At 57.3% G+C, this 21,263-nt stretch overlaps 1 protein-coding gene across 1 annotated transcript; it reads left to right on the forward strand.

The window, feature by feature from the left end:
• Nucleotides 1-3,832: 3,832 nt before the first annotated feature.
• Nucleotides 3,833-13,638, forward strand: BCL9L (BCL9 like). Its single transcript, XM_048513045.1, is given in 8 exon segments — nt 3,833-5,950; nt 6,052-6,174; nt 7,348-7,546; nt 7,908-7,992; nt 8,370-10,144; nt 10,146-10,627; nt 11,196-11,360; nt 11,913-13,638. Coding segments are annotated over 8 exon segments (4,200 nt in total). The 5' UTR covers nt 3,833-5,646; the 3' UTR covers nt 12,980-13,638.
• The last annotated feature ends 7,625 nt before the right edge of the window (nt 13,639-21,263 follow it).

The raw sequence follows: 21,263 nt of genomic DNA on the forward strand, positions 1-21,263 counted from the left end.
TGTGAGAGAAGCCACTGGGCTCAGCCCTGGTACCGCCTTGCCCTGAGTGACAGGAGTTCTAGTCAATATTTTTATCAATGACTTGGATGATGGAATAGAGGGCTTGCTGGTCAAATTTGTAGATGACACCCAATTAGGAGGGGTAGCTAATACGCCAGGGGACAGGGTCAGAATTCAAAATGACCTGGACCAATTAGAGAGCAGGGCCAAAACTAAGAATAAATTTCAACTGAGACAAATGTAAGATTCTACACTTAGGCAGAGAAAAAATGAAATGCACAGATATAGGATGGGTGACACCTGGCTTGACAACAGTGCACATGAAAGGGATCTGAGAGTCTTAATAGACCACAGACTGAACGAGTCAGCAGTGTGATGCAGCAGCCAAGAAAACCAATGCAATTCTGGGCTATATCAGGAGGAATATAGGGTCTAGATTGAGGGACATAATAGTACCTTTCTATTCTGCAATGGTCAGACCTCACCTGGAATACTGGGTCCAGTTCTGGGTGTGGCAGGTCAAGAAGGATATTGACAAGCTGGAAACGGGTCCAGAGGAGGGCGACCAAAATGGTTGTTTCTATGCCCCTATGAGGAGAGACTTAGGGAGCTGGGGATGTTTAGTCTGAAGAAGTGAAGGTTAAGGGGGGACATGATAGCCATGTTCAAATCAAATATTTGATCCCTTCAAATGTCATATCGGAGAGGGAGCAAGCTTGTTTTCCGCTGCTCCAGAGACCAGGACCAGGAGTGATGGGTTCAAGGTACAACGAAATAGATTCCACCTAAACATAAGGCAGCTGCGTAGCATCCCTCCTGGCAGTCCCAGCAGCTTATCTGTGTGAGCTGGAGGTTTGTACAGCTGCCAAGGAGCAGGCTGTGCAAGTGGGCCTGGTCTCACCTGGATAGCTTTAAAAGGGGCTTGGACAGATTTATGGAGGAGAAGTCAATTTATGGCTACCAATCTTGATCCTCTTTGATCTGAGATTGCAAATGCCTTAACAGTCCAGGTGCTCGGGAGCAACAGCCGCAGAAGGCCATTGCTTTCACATCCTACATGTGAACTCCCAAAGGCACCTGGTGGGCCACTGCGAGTAGCAGAGAGCTGGACTAGATGGACTCTGGTCTGATCCAGCTGGCTTGTTCTTATGTTCTTATGTCCTCCTCCTCCTCCTCCTCTGTACCACCTCAAGGGCCCGTTCTCGTGCCTCCCTTCCCACCCACTGACCCACTTGCCTGTGCATCCTTCCTCCACCCCTCACAAGCCCCTCAGTCACAGGTGTCTGTGCCATCTACATGCCCATTCCCAAGTGTTGGGTACTGTGCAGCTGGAAGCACGGACACCTGGATGGCAGAGTGAGCTGGTGGGCAGCAAGGGGTGTTTGTGGGCCCTGGAAGTGGGCCAGAAGCCCTGGGCCCCATCTAGGACCTTCTGCATGCATGGCTGATGCTCTGCCCCTCAGCCACAGCTTCCCTGGGCAGGCATAGTGCGCATTAACAGGGTGTCTCCCTAAGGTGAAGAGGAAGAGCGGCTGTGGCTGGTTGCGGGGCTTGTTTGTCCTGATGGTTTTCTCAAGTCTGTGTGTAAAGTGTCCCCCCAGGCGGGGGCCTTGGTTCTGGCCAGATCAGGCCTCAGCAGCCAGCTCTGAGTGGGGGGCTTTTCCTGGAAGCAAAGGGCTCCTCTCCTGACCCTCCTTCCGCCTTGCCAGCAGCACTGGTGCCTCCTCTGAGCAGAGGCTGGGGCCTGGCTTAGGTGGCTTAGTGATTCGCCGTTGCTTCCAGTGGAAGAGAAAATGCTGAGCTTCCAGGTGTGAAAAGGAAGAGCGGGTGGCAAGTTTCTGACGGCCATTTTCAAGTTTCGGGAACGCTGTAAAAGTTTGCATGAAGTATTTGCATCTGGGATCAGTGGCCTCTACTGTCCAAGACAAAGGTTATGGGCCCAGAAGCCCGTATGTGACTTCTCTGAGGGCTGTAACTGAATGTGGCGTCCTCCTCGTGATTCGGGAAGGGGGGCAAAGCCCCTGCCTCCGTGTGTGTGTGGGGGGGGGGCAGGTGGTTCCCATTTTGCAAGAGGTGCTGCCAAAGGAATGGGTGAGCTGCCAGCCTCCCTGTGGTGCAGGCCTCATCTCAGGGATTGAAGGCAATTTGGACCTTTTGGCTGCAAATTAGACTCTTGGCGAGCTAGGGTGAGTCCCGTCCGTCCATATATCAAGGAGATTTTTTTACGTAAGGCCATCTAGAGCAAGAGATGGTGACCAGTGGGAGTCCCACAAAGGGGGTTTGCAGAGGGCATCTTCCCCCCCCCCCACAGTCTTCCTTCACTGTTCCCTTCTTTCTACCCATCAGTCAACCTACCCTTATTTGCTTGCCTGTCCTTGACCTTTCCTCCTCCCCCCCCTTGCCATCTTCTCCCTGGGAAAAGACAGGCGGAGCTGTCCTCCCGCGGCTGCTTGGGCCAGCCCTGCCCCTGGGGAGTCATCCCAAGGCTAAGAATATACGGGGGAATCGCAGCGTGTGAAAACAGATTGGAAACTTCAACTTTTGCAATGTTTTTGGAAAGCTTCAATTTGAAGAGCCTGCTGCACAGAAGGAAGTATCTATCTCCACCTTTACACTGGAAATAAGACTTTGTATTACAAACTGTGCATTAGGACTTCAGTATAATAAGCAGTTATAAAAGCGGATTCGACACAAGATTTAGCAAATTTGCATTCATGTTAATTACATATATAAATATGTTAATTACATATAAATCAGCACAGTTGTGGAACTTTTGATTATTTTGAATAGAGGGTGAATATATAATCATTGACTTGGATACAGTGTTGTCATTTGTAGTTGGGGTATGTGACAGGGCAGAGGGCCCTTTCCAGTGTAGTGCTGGGCTTCAAGACCATCCCTGCTCATTGCCATGGCTTTGCTTGACAGAAAACAAGGCCTGAGGGGCTTAGCAGTGTTTTTGTGGTAGACTGGCAACCTCCAAAATGGGGTGCTGTGTGGTTTCCGGGCTGTATGGCCGTGTTCTAGCAGCATTCTCTCCTGTAACGAGAGAGGTTGCCCAAGGGCTCCAAAAAGAATGTGGAGCAAAGTGGTCTGCCACCAAACAGCCGTGTCTCTTGGCCTGCTGCGGCACCTGAGGTGAAAGGGGGGGAGGAGTTGCGTGGGCCCTGCTCGGTCGTCATCTGAGTGGGGTGCCTGAGGGCAAGGATGGCTGACCTGGCGGGTGGGTGGGTGGGTGGCAGAAGTGCCAGTCCTGCTCTTAAAGCTGTTGTGCTTTCTGCAATGCAGGTGACTTGGCCGTACCAGCTGGGCAGTGGGTAGGCCCCTGAACTGGCAGGTGTTCCTCACAGGCCGGGCCGCAGGGCGCCTGGGGGTCTGAATCTTCTTCTGAGTTAGGATTGGGGTGGCGGGGATGTAGGGCAGCTGCAGTCTAGAGGTGGACAGCACAGGCCGTGGGGTCCGGATCGGGCATGTTGCCAACTCTCGTGGGTCTGGGGACATCTTGACCCTTGTGAATGTGCAGGTGTGGCCCTGCTCCGGTTGCAGCAGGTAGCCCGTCTTTCTTCCCTCCCCCATAGGCCTGGGTTAGACAACATGGAAATAAATCTCTCCTAGTGTGGAGCAAGGGTATAAATATCCCAGGAGTGATGTGATCTTTCCAGCTGCTATTAATAGGCCCCCAGAGACTCCGCCAGCCCACGTGGTGGCTGACACTTAAAGGGACAGCGTCCCCTTCCCGGCCCAACTGCAACCCGTGCTTGATGAGGGACTGGCAGCTGGAGGCGAGCCCAGCCATGCACAAGGTGAGGAGTGGCTGCGGACACGGCCGGCCTCACAGGTCTCGCTCCCAGGCCTGGCTTCTGGAAATGCTGCGGGGCTGCGTCCGTCCTGCTGAGCACAGACTCAGCTCCACCAGACAAGTGGGCAGCTGGCGTGTGCCTGGGCTTCTCTTTTCTCCCGCTGTCCCCAGGTCCAGCTGTGGAGCAGGCCCACTGTTTGCCATCAGGCATGACTTGGGTGTTTGGACAGCCGTCTGGCATGGTTCCCATTTCCCCACAAAAAGGGGGCAGCCCAAGAGGCTTTGGCCAGGGGGCATTTGAATGTCCATCTCCCAGCCCCCCCCCCCCCCAACCACCACACTGGAAGGAGGCAGGGTGCAGAACATCAGGAGACATCTTGCCTGATGCAGGGGTGGGGGGTGGGGGGGGCTGCTCTGCTTGAAGGAGGTGCTGCCAGAGGGCCAGGGTTCCTGGGTGCTGCGGCCTGGGAGGGGGGATTGTGACCTCCTGCTTGTGGGTCAGGCTGGGCTGTGCCGTGTGCCCAGTGCAGTGAGCTTAAGTGAACTCAGCCAGGGCTTGGGCCCTTTCCTTAGCCTTCCAAAGCCAGCTCTTCTTGCCCAAAGCAGCCACTGCCATGCCCGGAGTGGAGCACCGCCCCCCCCCCTCTAAAACCCAATGCTGGCCTGGCAGAGAAGTGTTGCCAATCCACCCTCCCACCTGGATTCCCTCCTGCCCTCCCCCCACCCAAAAACCCACCTCAGGGCGTAAAGCACCAGTGTGACCCCAGAGTGGGGGGGGGGGGAGAAGGTGGGCTGCCAGGAAAACTGCCACCAGCCCCGCCCGGTCCCCTGCCCATATTTTCTCAGTGCCTGTCATCACTGCCATTTGAAATGGGCTTTTCATCCAGCCTGTCATAATCCACACCTTCCTCAACAGACTAAGACCGCAGCAGCATAATTGACTATTACCCCCCTCCTCCATTTCCTGCCCCTACATCCAGGCACTGCGTGGCACTAGGGCAACCCGGTGGGTCAGCACTCGTGCCTTGCCCTTCCTCCAAAGAGCTCTAGGAGACAGTGCGATTCCACCCTCCTTTGCTGTACCTTCCCCACGCTCTTTCAAGGTGGGGGGCCCAGGTCACCAGAGACGTTTGAAGCCAAGTTGGGATTCAAGGCCGCCCCATCTTCATCTGATATTTGGTCTGTGTTGGTGCAGGAGGGGTCCGTCCTCCGTCTCCAGGGCACGGCAGCCATGTGGACCAGGCTCCGGGGCGGCTGTGAGGCAGATCTTTCTCGCCCTGTAGGAAGGGCCAGAGCCTTCACACTTGTCTCTCAAGTCATATAGGAGTGCCTCTAAAGCCACCTCGCGCCCTTTTGGAGCCTTTGAATAGACGGCTCTGGGCGGACGGGGGTCGGTGGGGGGGGTCTGTCTGTCTGTCAGCCTTCCTGCATGTGGATGTCTCCCGATCCCCCTGTCCTGTGGAGTGCTGTGTGAGCATCTCCATTTGCACTGGTTCCTGCCGGCACAGCTGGGCCTGCCTGCCTTGCTGCCGACGCTTCTGCACTGATCTCTGGCTCGGCTGCCATCTCCCAGGTGGGAACAGAGTGATCTGGACCCTTCAGGAAAGGGCTCCAGATGTCCCACCCAGTAGCTGTGGAGAGAGAATTCCCTTTCTTCCCAGCGTGTGCTGAGTTCGCCTTCGCAAAAGGGCTGGCAAATCTAGCGGTGCTGGATTCGCTGCGGGTGAAGGAGAACCTCATTGCTCCTGGCTGGAAGCCATCCCCCCGGCTGACCCTCTCTCTTTTTTTCCCCTGCCACAGGAAGACACCACAGAGACTTGGAGCTTCTTGCCGTCCCAGCCAATCAAATGCACCCGGACAGTAAACTGGCCAATCATGGGAAGACCGGCGGCAGCAGCAGCGCCCAGGGCCAGCACCACCATGTGAGCCAAGGCCCCGCCTGCAACCTGGGTGCGAAGGGCGGAGGGGCAGGGAGCCATGGGGGCCAAGTGGGCCAGCCCCCTCCGGGCAACGCGGGACTGAAACCCACCCCAGCTCCCATCCCCCTTTTCGGGGCCTTGAAGGGCAAAGTGAAGCGAGAGCGGAGCGTTTCGGTGGACTCGGGAGAGCAGCGAGAAACCCGTGCGGTCTCGCTGGACAAGGAGCTGAAAGGTGGGGGAGCTCGTGCAGGGCGGGTGCCGACTGTCCTGCTGTGGGCTGCGGTGGGGAGGGTGCAGCCTGGGGAGGGGCTCATGGCCTTCTTTCCTGTGCAGGCGAAGTGGCTCCCCGAAGCAAGCGGCGCTGTGTGCTGGAGAGAAAGCAGCCCTACAGCGGGGACGAGTGGTGCTCCGGGCCTGACAGTGAGGACGATGAAAAGGCACTCGGCGGCTCCCACAGTGAGTCCAGTTCTCACATCCAGTCATGCTTCCGTCAGTGGGGGTACTTATAAGAATTAACTTTGAGATGTAAGAACTGATGAAGATGATCAGAAGTGCAAGTATACCGCAGACGGTGGTCTTACCACTGATCAACTTGTCAGGAGAATGTGAATCATCAAGTCTTGCAACATCTTACCCACTTGTTGAGAGATTGTGAATGTTCAGTCATTACCTGTCCACAGAGTGGCTTTATTCCCCCTACTTCTTGGGAATTTGTGAGTTTCAGGCATTGCCTTTGCAACCAGAGACTGCCATCCTACCGGGAGAGTCGTGAAGCCCTAGTGGAGGGGCCTGCATCTGCAAAGCCCTACTGGGGAAGCAGCTTGAATACGCATTACGTTTTTGTATTCAACTGGAAAGCAGGGATTGGCCACAAGCAGAACTGACAGAAAAGGCTCTCGCATTGGTTGTGGATGAGTTTTGATGTATTATGTTGTTGCATCGCGCTGGCTACTTTCTTCAGTTGTGGCTCTTCGGCATTATTAGCGCCCTCGACACTTCATGTACATATAGCTGATATTTATAGCAGCATAGATACGGTCACTCTTGGGGATAGCCTGTGGCAAACCCAAATTCCCACCTTTCCCATGCGACTCATTTGTTTTCTGCCCCTCTGACTTTATACGCACGTGCACGCACGCACTCACACCCCTTTGAACCAGCCTGGCTCTTCTCCCTCCAAACCTCGTGGCCGTTGCTTTGTACTTCCTGGGAAGAGCTCCTCTCTGCACTTGAGCCAAACTCCCCAGTTGGCGGGGAGGGGGGGTGGGTGGGCCTCCTCAGCAAAACCGATTGCTCACAGACCGGGAGCAGGGTGTCTCCCCATGTTCTTGCAGAAGGCTGAGCAGGATATGCCCACTGAGGACATGGTTGGTAACTTAAATGATTGGTGCACAGGGCCCACTCTGCAAACAGGAGTGCCCCAGACCAGGGTGGAAAAGCGGTGCCCGCTGCACTGCAGCCCACCACTGCCCCTGTTGTAGTGGGAGGGTGCCTGTTGTGTGCTGCCACCTGCTGGATCATCTGGGAAAGGCAAAGTGGGGGGGGCAGACCCAGGAGCCAGCTCTGCCGGGGCCTCTGCCACTCCGCCCCCGGGGGCTGCGATTGCTTAGCTGGGCCTCTTCTCCGCAGGTTGTCATGTCGCAGAGTCGGTGATGACTGCAGCCTCGCAGCTGGGCACAGGATCCAATCCGCTGCCAGCCCTGAATGAGAGTAATGCATCTGGCACGCCCCATAGTGCGGCCCCGGGCCTGCGGTCCGAGGCCGGGAGTGGTAGCGGGAAGCCGTCACTGCCGTTTGTCTACGTCTTCACCACGCACCTGGCCAATACGTAAGTATGGCGTGGGCCGGGGGGCGGGGGGGGGGGGCGTGCTCAGCACCCAACCTCTGCTGTGTCCGGCGGTGGTCTCTCTTCCGCAGCTCTCTTCTGATATGCTGGCTGACGAACTGCAGTGGGGGAGACCCTGAGGGGTGGCCGGGGAAGGGGCCAAAGGGGGCAATTCCCACTAGGACATTCCCACTCTCCCCAGCTTATTTCAGGGCTTGGCTGGGAGTTGGGTGTGCTCCAGTGTGTGTGTGTGTGTGGGGGGGATACTTTTGATTACAGCCCCTTACCCCCAGTGGGGAAGGGCACAGTGGGCCGCATCTTGCTTCAGCAGCTGCCTGCCTGATGGCTGCCTTTCTCTTTGCAGGGCTGCAGAGGCTGTGCTTCAGGGCCGAGCAGACTCCATTCTTGGCTACCACCAGCAGCACGTGCCCCGGGCCAAGCTGGACAAGGTATGAGACGGGTCCTTCGGAGGGAAGGGTGCGCTAGGGCCATGTCTAGTGAATGGCTGAGTGCGCATTTCCTTTGCACCCTCCCTTTCTGCCCCATGGGGACCCAGAGTGGCTTGTCTCCTCCTCCTCCTCTCTTCCATTTTATTCTTACAACGACCCTGTGAGGAAGGGTAGGCTGAGTGAACGTGGCTGTCCCAGGGTCACTCAGCAGCCTTCCCAAGGCAGAGGGGAGATTCAAACCTCCCATTTCCTGGCTAGACCCTCTAACCCCTGCACCACACTGTCTCCCTGGGTCATTGACCTGAGACAGCTGCAAACCAAGGGGATGTCTGGATGGGGGAGCTGTAAGGAGGCCTTCCCCCTTTTCCCCCCCGCAGGTCCCAGCCTCCAAGATGCCAGCAGTTGCTGAGATGCTGCCAATGAACCCGTCTCCCGCCAGCACCCCACAGTCTCAGGCCGCCATGCCGCCAAGCAGCCAAGCCCAGGGCCAGCCGCCGCCGCCACCGCCTCCTCCTCCTCCTGTGCCGCCTTCCCAGCCGCCAGCTCCCACCACACTGGGTCTTGGCCCGGGCCCTCTGCCTCCCGCAAGTGCCCTGCCTCCAGAAGGAGCTGCTGATGACGCCCACCGGGACCTCACTCCCAACTCAGTGGGTAACGGCGGCGGCAGCACGGCCCCCGGCAGCACCCATCCCAATACCCCCCCGGCCCCCGGCTCCCTGCCCACCAATGCTGCAGACGGCCTGCTTGGGGAAGGAGTTGCAGCCAGGCCCCCCTCCGCAGGGAACGGCCCCCGCCACCCGCTGAACACGGAAGGCCTCTCGAAGGAGCAGCTGGAGCACCGGGAGCGCTCGCTGCAGACTCTGCGGGACATTGAACGCCTGCTCCTGCGCAGCAGCGAGGCGGAGCCTTTCCTGAAGGGCGCCCCGGGGCCGAACGAAGGGGGCATTCTCTCTGGCCCGGCCCCCCCGCCCCAGCCGCCGGCCCCCCCGCCCGGCTCCGGCATGAAGAAGTACGAAGAGCCCCTGCAGTCCATGATCTCGCAGACCCAGAGCCTGGGGGGCCCCGGCTTGGAGCAAGAGGGGCCCGTGCCCCCGGGGGTCGACATGGGCCAGCAGATGAGCATGATGATGCAGCGGCTGGGCCAGGACAGCCTGACCCCAGAGCAGGTGGCCTGGCGCAAGCTGCAGGAGGAGTACTATGAGGAGAAGCGCCGCAAGGAGGAGCAGGTCGGCATGCATGGGGGCCGGCCCCTGCAGGAGATGATGCTGCCGCAGCCCATGACTGGCATGATGCTGCGTGGGCCTCCGCCCCCCTACCACAGCAAGACCGGGGAGCAGTGGCTGCTGCGGGGCGTGCACATGGACATGCAGGACTCCGTGCAGATACGGCCCCCCTTTGCCGGGCCACGTTTCCCCGGCAACCAGATGCAGAGGGGCTTTGGGGGGATGCAGAACGTGCCCCCCCTCGAGCCTCTGGGCCCCATGAGCACCATGCAGCGCCCAGTGAGGCCCGGGATGGCCTGGAACGAGGAAATGCCCATGAGCGGCCCTGGGAACTTTGCCCCTGGGAACCTGCCCTACCCCCCGGGGCAGGCTGAGGCCGAGCGCTTCCTGACGCCCCGGGCCCGGGAGGAGATGCTGCGGCAGCAGCTGCTGGAGAAGCGGCAGGGCGGTCTGCAGCGGCCACTCGGCATGGAGATGGAGCGCATGATCCAGGCCCACCGGCAGGTGGACCCCGCCCTCTTTGCTGGCGAGGCGCTGGCCCTGGAGTTTGGAGGCGCCCGAGCAGTGCTGAGCCCCCCGCTTCGGGACATGGAGCCCACCTTGGGCCCCGGCAACCTCAACATGAACATGAACGTCAACATGAACATGAACTTAAATGTGCAGATGGCACCGCAGCAGCAGCAGCAGCAGCAGATGCTGATGACTCAGAAGCTGCGTGGCCCGGAGCTGGTGCCCTCCGAGGACGTGGCCCGGGCACGTGCCCCCAGTGGCAACGGAGCCATGATGAATTCACAAAGATGCTGATGGGCCTTCGCCCTTCTCTGGTCATAAGTAGCAGCAGTAGGCCTATTCTCTGGCTACAGGGCCCGTATTCCGCCGGCCATACAGCAGGAGATGGGAGGTATTAGAGATGTTTGGGACCGTGGGCAGCACCACCCGGCTCAGCCACGTCCCCCTGCCCCCAGCCCCCCACGCCCCGTCAGCAAACATGCCTCAAGCCCCCGCCCGGGGCCTCGGCCGCCGCCCTTCAGACCTGGCCCTCAACATGGGACAGATGAACTCTCCCAGCATGGGCCGCCTCAAATCCCCGACGCTCAGCCAAGTTCATTCTCCCCTGGGCACCTCTCCGTCTGCCAACCTGAAGTCCCCCCAGACGCCCTCTGCCATGGCCAGCCTGCCAGCTGCCAGCGCCGCCCCAAGCGGGCCTCTGAAGTCCCCCCAAGTGCTTAGCTCAGTCCTCAGCGTCTGCTCTCCGACCAGTTCTCCCGGCCACCTCAAATCCCCGCCGATAGCTGCGTCCTCTCCAGGTTGGGTGCCGTCCCCCAAGAACGCCCTCTCCAGCCCTGGCATCGGCCAGAGCAAGCCGGCCATCGGACTGAGCAACTCCGCGCCCCTCGGCAGCCTCGAGCAAGGTAAAGGGCGTCCTCCTGCTCCCCTCCTGAGGCCGGGGCGTTGCGAGGGGGGTGGGAGGGGAAGTCTGGGTTGAAGAGAAGCAGAAGATCTCTTTCTGCAATCAGCCCGTTGTTGAAAGTCCCGACAGGGCCACTTGACAGAGGTCCTGATCCCAGAGTCAGCACGTCATGTCCTCTGGTCTCCTCCTTCCTGCATGGAGCGGAGACTGTCATTGGTTGAGAATTCGTTTGTTTTCATGAAGCAACGAATGGGCACATTTAGAGCAGGTGCCTGAACTGTGAGATGGGAAAGTCTGGTTTCACCCCTTCTGCCCTGGATGTACTTTGGCCAGGGGGCGTTGGGCGGGGGGAGATCTCCTTTCAGCTGCCTCCCCCACCTTTCCTGTGGGGCCCCAGGCCAGCTACCCTTGGCAGCCTTTGCCCAGGCGGGGCTCCGCTGCTGCTCAGCCGCTCACCACGCTAGCTGTGACAGGGACCGTGCCTCCCGGGCCCCGGAGTGGCTCCTCTGCCCCTCCCAGCACCCCCTCTGGCCCCATGAGCCCCAACCTGCCTTTTCCTTCCTCTCCAGATCCACCCCCGTCCCAGAACCCCTTGTCACTCATGATGAGCCAGATGTCCAAGTACGCCATGCCCAGCTCCACCCCCCTCTACCACAACGCCATCAAGACCATCGCCACCTCCGATGACGAAATGATGCCAGATCGGCCCATGCTGCCACCGGGAGTCATGCCAGGTAGGTCGTGCTGGGAGCAAAAGGGCAGGACACCGCAGCCGTCCTCCTCTGTCCTACTCCTCTCTGCCTCTCTGCGTTGGGACTCTCCTCGCACAGTGAGCTCTGCTGTCTGGGGCTGCAATCAGTTCCGGCGTGGATGGGCGGTTCTGGTGCTTCCTTGGGGGCCGGGGCCGGGGTGGGCCCCCGTGTCGTTTCTGACTGAGCAGCGCTTGCCTTCCTTCCTGCCTCGAAGGCTTGCTGAGAGCTAAGAATTTAGCCTCCCCCTCACCAGAATTAGCTGTAGGGTGGGGGTTCTTTCATATGGTCAAGTGGGGGGTAGTGATTTTTGAGTAGGGATGGTTCTTCCCATTCCAGGACGCAGGGAGGGGGCACCGGGGGCAGGGGCTAGCCAGAATGAAGCCGCGAAAGCGCTCGATGCTTGTGGGGAGGGGAGACGTGGGACAGTTCCTGACTCTCCACGGTGATCTGATGGGTGTGCTGGAGGCGGGATCCTCCGGAGAGATCTCCTCTGCCCGCGGCCAACTGCGCTCTCTTTCTCCGCCTCCCCGGCAGGTGTGGGAAGCGGCCAGCCCGGCCAGCTGCACGTGAACTCTGTGGGGGTCCCTCCGGCTCAGAGCCCCATGGCCGTCGGTCTCCCTGGACAGCAGCCGCTCTCTCATGAGCCTCCGACGCCCAACATGTCCTCCCCGAGCCCGCTGGGCTCCAACATGCCCATGCACAGCAGCGCCCCACCCCAGGGCCCCGTGATGCTGCCTCCTGGGGCCCAGGACTCACTCAATCAGCCGTGTGGCCCCCCGGGCCAACTGGTGTTCCCCACCCGCCTCCAGCAACCTCCCACCAACGGCGGCGGCCTGCCCGGGCCTGGGGGCCCAGGGGTGCCGCAGCAGCACTACGCGCCTGGCATGGGCCTGCCCCCGGAGGAACTGCCCCTGCCGCAGCCCAGCTCCATGGTTCCGCCGCAGCGCCTGCCCGGGAGGCTGCCCGAGCCCTACCCCCCCGTGCTCCCCGGCGTATTTCGGTCTCTGAACGCATCTGGAGTTGAGCGACGCTATCCGGCCCACTTCCACCGGTGCATCCTGAAGTTTCGAATTTTGTCAAGCAGACATCCCGCCGGAGTAGCTCCAGCAGCACGTCGCTGTGCATTTCCCCGGCTACGGGCGCGCCCCCCGAAGGTGCAGCCCCCCTCCAACCTCCATCTGATGAACTTGCAGAACATGATGGTGGAGCAGGCTCCGGCCAGGGCTGGCCCGCAGGGCATGCCACGCTCCATGGCCATGTGCCAGCCCGGACAGGTGCCCCTGCTGGGCAGGACAGGCCTGGCCCCTCAGCAAGCCATGATGGGCAACAGCCTACCCCAGGGCCTCCTACTGCCCCAGCAGAACCTGCAGATGGCCCAGCAGAACTTCTTGCTGATGCAGGCCAAGCAGCGCAGCATGTCTGTGTCAGGCGAGATGTATGCCCCGCCGGGCCACCTGCTCTCCCCGCAGGGCTCCCTCGTGGGCCCTCCCCCCCAGCAGAACCTCATGGCCTCCCACCCCATGCGCCAGCGCAGCGTGTCCCTGGACGGCCAGATGGCCTACGGCCCCGGAACTGGCAGCATGGCTAACCTGCCCTTCTGAGGATGCTGGTGGGCCCGGATGCCGGCCCAAGGTGGGGGCCTCAGCACAGAGTGGGCGTTGAGTCTTTCCAGCGTGTGTGTTCTTCCTTCCTTCCTTCCTTTCGTTCTCCTTTTTGTGAAAAGAAGCAACCAAAATGGGCAAGAGGGATGGGGGAGGCTGTAAATAGGTGGGGGGAAGCGACCGCAAAGCGTTGCTGGTTTGAAATTGTTGTATTTCTGTGTTTTAATAGAAGCCTCGAAGCCCGTTTTGAATGAAACAAACAAAAAAACTGACCCAAACCTGGCTCATTGTGGACTCAACAGGTGGGCCTTTGCCGCCCCCACCACCACCTCCCCCCCCCCCCGGCTTGCTGAGGCTGCAAGCAACTCCCCTCCCCTCCGCTCGGGGCCACCAAGCCGTGCTCCAGAATATGTCCCTTGGGTTGGATCTGTCAGAGTTCACTTTGCCCCGCAGGTCTTGGGGGGAGAGGCAGAGAATGCTCTGGGCCCCCTCGGCAGAGGGGCTGTGCGTGGATCAGGACTCTGGAGTTCGCCCCACCCTCCTCCTTCCCCAACCTTTCAAGTCTCTTCAGAGCCAGTGTGGTGGACTCTCGTCTGGAAAACCGTGTTTGATTTCCTGCTCTTCCACATGAGCAGCAAAGAGTGAACTGGATGTTTCCCTCCTCCTCCATGTGAAGCTCAAGCTGGTGAGAGCTTCTAGCTGCTCCACAGTTCCCTTCTTCTGAACTCTCCTGGAATTCTAACGACCTCATTGGGTCTGTTACAGAGGGAAGGGAAAGGAGTTTGGAAGCTCCTTACAGGAGAGAGGATTTCGTTGTCCACAGTGGTCAGGAACAGCCTGGGTGGGATTTTCTGCCCTCCTCTCCATCCCGCCCCCGCCCCCTGTCCTGCCCATTTGTGGGAGGGGCAGCCACGCCACAGCCGTTGCTGGTGCAGTTTCTGCTCCCATCGCCCCACCCCGCATCTGCCAGCTGGGAAGGGCAGGGCTCAGAGGGGCCCTGCAAGCTGCTGTCAGGAATCCTGGCCTTGTGCTCCACTGAGAAACAAACCAGGAAGGTGAACCTGGACTTGGCTGGAATTTCCCAAGTGTTCGTTTAGTGTTTCTCCCTGAGAAGGGAATAGTCCCATTTCCAGCCCATACGTTTCCCCCCTCCACCTTTCCTTGGGACTGCTCGCTGTGCACAGAGAGGCAGAACGGACGGCACAGTTCTCAGCGCTGGCTCCTGACCATGCACCTGTCCCCCCTCCCCCCTCTAGGACTCCCGCAGGGAGGGTCTTGGGGCATGCCCGCCGGCACTTCCTAGCCAGCCCTCGTCAGTGGCACCGGGCCCTGCAAGACGGTCAGGAGACGTTTCTGCTCCCCTTGCTAATAAAGCCATAAGCAACGTCCCATTTCAACCTTCTCCGGCTGGCCCTCGGCTTCTCCCCCATTCCCCACCCCCACTGAGGACAAAGGAGAGGATTGTGCCTCCAGGGCAGGGGTCTGCTGGGGGTGGGGGAGGTAGCCAGCCTGGGGGTGTCTTGGAATGCTGAGGGGAGGAGGGGTACGCCTGTCCTTGCCTCGAGGAGAAGCCGGCCTGCCCTTGTGTGGCCCCTCCCTTGCCAGCCGCAGCCTGCCTGGCCTCGCACTGTGAATGCTGTCCCGTCGTCGTCTTCGTGTGTCTTGTGCTTCTTGCTCCGCTGCCCGGCCTGCGTGGGGCCTGTTCCTCGTCGCCACCCAAACCACCTCCATCCCGAGCAGCAGCCTCTCCGCTCTCCTGGGGGCCAAAGCCCATCAGCCCGACCGGCTTGTTTTCTGTCAGCCCTGGGGGGAGGGGGAGTCCTATCCCCCATGCATTTTGTACCATTCTATATATATATATATATAAATATATATATAAATATATATATATAAATATATAAATACAATATGTGAAGACATCTTATTGGTTTTTATTTTGAAATGATTTCTAGGCTTGTTTTTGGGTATCTGTGCTGCTTGTAATGTATTGATTGACCTGTTTTATAGGTGCTTTTTTATTAAAAAGAGACATTTCAAACTCACCTTGCAGAAGACTCTCTGTGGCATCTTTGACTGGGGCAGGCTCCTGGCTCTGCTGCCTGAAGGTTTGCATTCTACCGCCATGGCTTGGAGTCTGAGCAGGCCCCAGCCGAGAGGAGGGCCACGCAGCCTGCCGTAGAGCCTCCTGTCTCCTGAATCCCAGGAATGTGGCTGACGGCTGCAATTTTTCCATCATGGGCAGAATCATAGAGTTGGAGGAGAACCCAAGGGCCATCAAGTCCAACCCCCTGCTGTGCAGGAATACACAGTCAGAGCACTCCAGACAGAGGGCCATCCATCCTCTCTCTAAAAACCTCCGAAGAAGGAGACTCCACCACACACCGAGGCAGCGAATTCCACTGTCGAACAACCCTGGAGGTCAGGAAGTTCTTCCTAATGTTTAGGTGGAATCTCTTTTCCTTCACCTTGAATCCACTACAGCAAACAAGCTTTCTCCCTTTTCAACATGACATCCCTTCAAATGTTTAAACATGGCTATCATGTCACCCCTTAACCTCCCTAAGTTTCTTCTCATAGGGCAGTGATGGCGAACCTATGGCACGGGTGCCAGAGGTGGCACTCGGAGCCCTCTCTGTGGGCACGCGCCCACAGAGTTCGTCATGTGGGGGGCGGAAAATCACACACACACACACATCTAGGTGGCGTAGGAGGTTAAGAGCTCGTGTATCTAATCTGGAGGAACCGGGTTTGATTCTCCGCTCTGCCGCCTGAGCTGTGGAGGCTTATCTGGGGAATTCAGATTAGCCTGTACACTCCCACACACGCCAGCTGGGTGGACCTTGGGCTCAGTCCACAGCTTCTCGGAGCTCTCTCAGCCCCACCCACCTCAGAGCAGGGTAGTTTGTTGTGAGGGGAAGGGCAAGGAGATTGTAAGCCCCTTTGAGTCTCCTGCAGGAGAGAAAGGGGGGATATAAATCCAAACTCTTCTTCTTCATCATCTAGGCTGGCCTGGGCCACTGAGCATGACATGTACACACCACAGTGAGCAGGGAGGACTTGGCTGGTGGGCCTGGTGCCTGTGCTCAGCTGCCCATAGGGGCAGAGGGAGTGCAGAGAGAGATGCTAGAGAGGCACAGGACCGGTGTGTGGCAGCTGGGGAATTGGGAGGCTAGGAAGCAGGCTGGCCCCTGCTCGAGCGGGTGGGGCGAAGAGGGAGCCAACCGTTTTTTTCTAAACTAAAACCTCAGCATTCAGGTTAAATTGGCGGGTTGGCACTTTGCGATAAATAAGTGGGATTTGGGTTGCAATTTGGGCACTCAGTCTCAAAAAGGTTCGCCATCACTGTCATAGGGCATGGAATCCAGGCATTTTACCATTTTGGTCGCCCTCCTCTGGACCCGTTCCAGCTTGTCAATATCCTCCTTGAATTGTGCCCAGAACTGGACACAACATTCCAGGTGAGGTCTGACCAGTGGACACGAACGCCTCTTGATGCAGCCCTGGCTTTCTTGGCTGCCACATCACACTGCTGCGGTGGTCTACTGAGACTCCCAGATTCCTCTCACATGTATTGTCAAGCCAGGAGTCGCCCACCCTATGTCTGTGCATTTCGTGTTTTTCCTGCCTAAGTGTAGCATCTTACATTTATCTCTGTTAAAGTTCATTTTGTTAAGTTTTGGCCCTGCTCTCTAATTGTTTCAGGTCATTTTGAATTCTGACTTCCCCTCTAGGGTATTAGCTTCCCCTCCTAATTTGATGTCATCTGCAAAATTGCTTAGCATGTCCTCTGTTCCATCATCCAAGTCATCGATAAAACATATTGAATGGCGCTGGGCCCAGGACAGAAGCCTATGGCCCCCCACTAGCCACTTCTCTCCAGGATGAAGATGAGCCATTGGTGAGCACCCTTTGAGTTTGGTCAGTCAACCAATTACAAATCCATCTAACAGTATTGTCTAGCCCACAATTTACTAGCTTGCTTGCAAGAATATCATGGAGCACCTTGTCAAAAGCCTTACTAAAATCAAGGTATGCCATGTCCACAGCATTCCCTTCATCTACCAAGTTTATCAAAAAGAGAGAGAAGATTAGTCTGGCATGACTTGTTTCTGAGAAACCCATGTTCGCTTGTAGTGATCCAGGGGCGTAACGAGGCAGCCCTGGGCAAACTGTAGCCCTGGGCAAAACCTGAGTTGGATGCCCCCCCCCATGGGCCAAATTTTTTTGCACCAGGACATTGGTGCCTGCAGGGGGTGCATTTTTAGACATATCAGCACCAATATTTCAGCATATCATCAGGAGACTGTCCTTATGCAAACATAAGTTTGGTGAGGTTTGGTTCAAGGAGTCCAAAGTTATGGACTTCCAAAGGGTGCCATCATCTCCAGATGATACCCTGAAATTTTGGTGCTGATACATCCAAAAATGCACCCCCCCCCTGCATGAACATCCTCTAGAAAATTCTTGCCCAAGAATCTTTGTTCTGCATTGAGTTTTCTGCATTGCACTGTCATCAATGGGGGTTGCAGGCTAGTGGGAAGTAGGGGGGCGGGGACATTTCTGAAGGTTACACACAGTCTCAAAACTTTCAGGGTCTCTATCAGGGAGACTGCCCCAATGATACCCCCCCAAGTTTACCGAGATTTTGCAGTTTGGTTCAGGGGGGCAAAAGTTATGGACCCTCAAAACTGTAGCCCCCATCTCCTATTAAATCCCATTGGAAACAATGGGGGATAGGGGCACCCCCTTTGGGAGTCCATAACTTTGGACCCCCTGAACCAAACCTCACCAAACTTGGGGGGTAGCATAAGGACAGTCTCCTGATGATACGCTGAAATTTTGGTGCCGCTAGCCTAAAAACTGCGCCCCCTGCAGGCCAAAAATGGAAAACCACTAAAATACCCCAAAACGAACCCAGCATTTTGATGCCCCCCACAAGGTGATGCCCTGGGCAGCTGCCCACCTTGCCCAATGGGCATTACGCCAGTGTAGTGATCACAGTATTTCCTTCTAAGCACTTACAGACTGCCTGTTTAATGATCTGCTCTAGAATCTTTCCTGGTATTGATGACTGGGGGCTAATTGTTTGGGGCCCCTTTTTTTCACATTTTTGAAGATTGAGACATTAGTCCTCTTCCAGTCTGCTGGGACTTCTCCTGTTCTCCGGAAGTACTCAAAGATTATAGCAAGTGGTTCTGAGATTATTTCTGCCAATTCTTTTAATATCCTGGGATGCAGTTCATCAGGACCTGGAGATTTTAATTCATTCAAAATACCCAGGTATTCCTGTACTGCCTCTTTATTTATTCTGTGCTAAACTTCCCTTATTGCATTTTCTGTTCTATTTTCCCTGGTTGAGCACTGTTTTCCTTTCGGGAAAAGTCTGAGGCAAAGAAAGTGTTTCTCTTCTTTTGCCATCTTCTTGGATGGGGTGGCCTCATCATATCCTCCCCCCCCCCTTCTTCTGCAGACATAACCAAAAAAAGCCTTTTTAAAATTGTGTTTAACTTCTCTGGCAAACCTGAGCTCACTCTGAGCTTTATATTTTCTGACTTTCTTCCTTCTGTGAACTGCTATTTGCTTGAATTCCTCTTTGATGATTTCCCCCCTTTTCCATTTCTTGTACATGGCCTTTTTAAATCTCAGCGCAGTTGAAAGTTCTTTAGACATCCCTCCTGTTTTCCTTAGACACCTCCTATTTTTCCTCATAGAAACCAACTTGCAGTTGCTGCGGGTAGAGCTACCCACACCCACCAACAAAAAAACAAACATGCCACAGCTGTTTCAGGTGACGGCAGCAACTCCCTAACCCTCCATATTTAGCAAATTAGTCCAGAAACAGATTTATGGGCCTCCCTCTCAAAAGGTCCCCATCTAAACTCCCCCCCCCCAAAAAAAATCTGTGTTAGCCTGGCCTGTTTAGCTAAGCCCCTGTTCACTGAGCTCTAGAAATGGAGACCTTGCGGCTGAAGCCTCAGCCCTGACTCCAGTCTCTAACTCACCTTCTACTCTCTCTCAAAAGATTGGTCCTTACTGATGACAACTGTATGCGCCTAGGGGTGGGTGCTGCTGCCTCTCAGAGAGTGCTCAAAAGAGCCGGCTGGTAGTTGGATAGAGCTGGTGACTTCCCAGAAGCCTGAGGGAGGCACATGCCCCCAAAAGAAAGAAAAAATCCCCACACAAACAGAAGCCCTCCAGGGCCCTTAAACAAACAAACAAACAAACACACAGCCCCTCAAAACATACAAATATTATAAAGCCAACCTCCCCAAAACAGCTTACCTCTTGCCCTCTGCTCTGCTGCCTCTCAGAGATTACAGCGTGTGCCGCTGCCTACGTGGCCTGCTCAGAGGTACTCACTGTGTCCCATATTGAAAATTGTATCAAAGGCCTGCTTTACATATTGCCCAAATGTCCTCTGCTGCTGGATCTGGCCGCTGTGTCCCTGTGAAACCCCCCACCCTTTCCAGAGGGGCCTTTGGGCAACATGTGGGGCAGAGCATTGTGGAGATCACAGAGGGTCCAGGAACTAGCGAGGCCCCCCAATCCACCCCAGCTCTTTGAACTGGTCTCTGCTTCATGACCTTCTCAGCAGAAAGCTCCTCCTCGTCTGCAACACTGAAAGGAGGCCCATGTGCACCCCTCCCTTCTGGTTCAGGAGTCCGGGTCTTACATGGGCTCCATGGCTGCATGAGAAGGCAGGCCATGTTTCTCACTTTACTCGAAACACGGTGGGTGGAAGCCAGAGTCTGGGGGGAGGGCCAGCCAAAGCAGCGCCCAGAGTGGGCTCCCAGGGCCAACGATCTCCCTTCTTGCAGTGACTGTGCCGAGCTGGCTAAGATGACTTTTTGCAAAGACGGCAAACCCAGCCAGCGCCCCCGTCCCGAGAACGGCAAGGGAAGGAGGGGCCATTCTGGGGCCAAAAGCACCCCGCTTGGGGATCTCACCTTGAGCTGGTGACCTGTCCTGGGTGGTGGGGGCAGAAAGAAGGGGGGGGGCTCTGTGTGGCATGCACAAGGCCCCTGGTTCAAAGAGCGGCTGATATGGAGGGCTGCTGCCAGTCAGAATGGGTTGCAGCCGCAGGGAGAGACGGGGACCAGGCGGTGGCTTCCAAGGTTCACACTTTATTTAGCATAGGCATGGATGGTGTGCAGAACGAGCAAGCGAGAGCGCAGCCACGCAGACCCTCCCACCCACCCACCCACCCCCTTTCTGCTGCATTAACCTTCGGGGGGGGGGATGCCCAGCCAGTTCCCAGGCCAAGGTGGGGGCGGGGAGGCCGGGCTGCAGGACTCAGAAGCACAGGATTGGTGCTGCGGCAAAGCCTGTAGCATGGGGAGTTGGCTGGCCCTGAGAGCTCCGTGGTCCCTTCGCAAGGGCTGCCCTGAGTGGGTTTTCACCTGCTGTGGACACTGACCTCCCGACTGGGCAATGAATTCACCGAGGCAGAGGTGGTCAGTCCTTGCTTGCTTCTCTGCTGGCCGGGGTGGGGTGGGTTGAGAGATTCTCCGTTTTCTTGGTGGAGAGTCTTCTTTGTGCATCTGAAAGGGAGGCTCTGCTTTTTAGTCTAGGTGGCTAAGAGGGGCCACAGCCTCAAGACAGGTTCAGCTGAGATTCAGATGGGGCTAACAGGGCAAGGTTGCCCCGCTTCCCAGGCAGGGCAGGGCCAGACCACCCCTTCACCCCTCTCTCACCTGCCACGGAAAAGACACAACAGGTGCCAAGGAGCCTGGTGGGCATGTTGTGACAGACTGCCTTGGCCAGAGCAAGCAGTGCTTTGTTGGGCTGGCCGCTCTTTCTTTCGAGGGCAGTGTTGCCAGTTTCTCCTGCAGGGCTCTCTGCTGCCCACGTGGCCTCCTCTGCCACCTGCCTGTGTGCTTGGAGGCTCTTTGGCGGGACAGTGCAGAGGGTGCGGAAGTGCCCGTGGTCTTTCCGTAGCCCATGGAGGAAGCCGCTTGTGGCTGGCAGGCAGCTGCTCCCGTTTTTAGGGACAGAAAAGAAGCTTGGGAGTTTTGCAGCTGCAGAGCAGGTCCTGGGGGCAACCGCAGCTCTCTCCCCTGAAGGCAGCCAGGGATGCAGGGCTGGAGGGAGGGTGAAATGGCCACTAGACGGGAGCTGCCTTCTGGCCTGACTTGGGCTCAGCCAGCCCACCTCCACCTGTGTGCTCACTTGGCCACTGGCTGATGCAGTCAGGGGAGAAGGCGGCACACGGCTCCAAAGACGTGGCCTGGAGAGGCAGGGTGTACGGTGAGGAGGGCTGCCGAGCCACGGGGAGGTGGGTCTC

The sequence above is a fragment of the Sphaerodactylus townsendi genome, linkage group LG12, assembly GCF_021028975.2.
Source record: "Sphaerodactylus townsendi isolate TG3544 linkage group LG12, MPM_Stown_v2.3, whole genome shotgun sequence".
Lineage (NCBI taxonomy): Eukaryota > Metazoa > Chordata > Lepidosauria > Squamata > Sphaerodactylidae > Sphaerodactylus > Sphaerodactylus townsendi.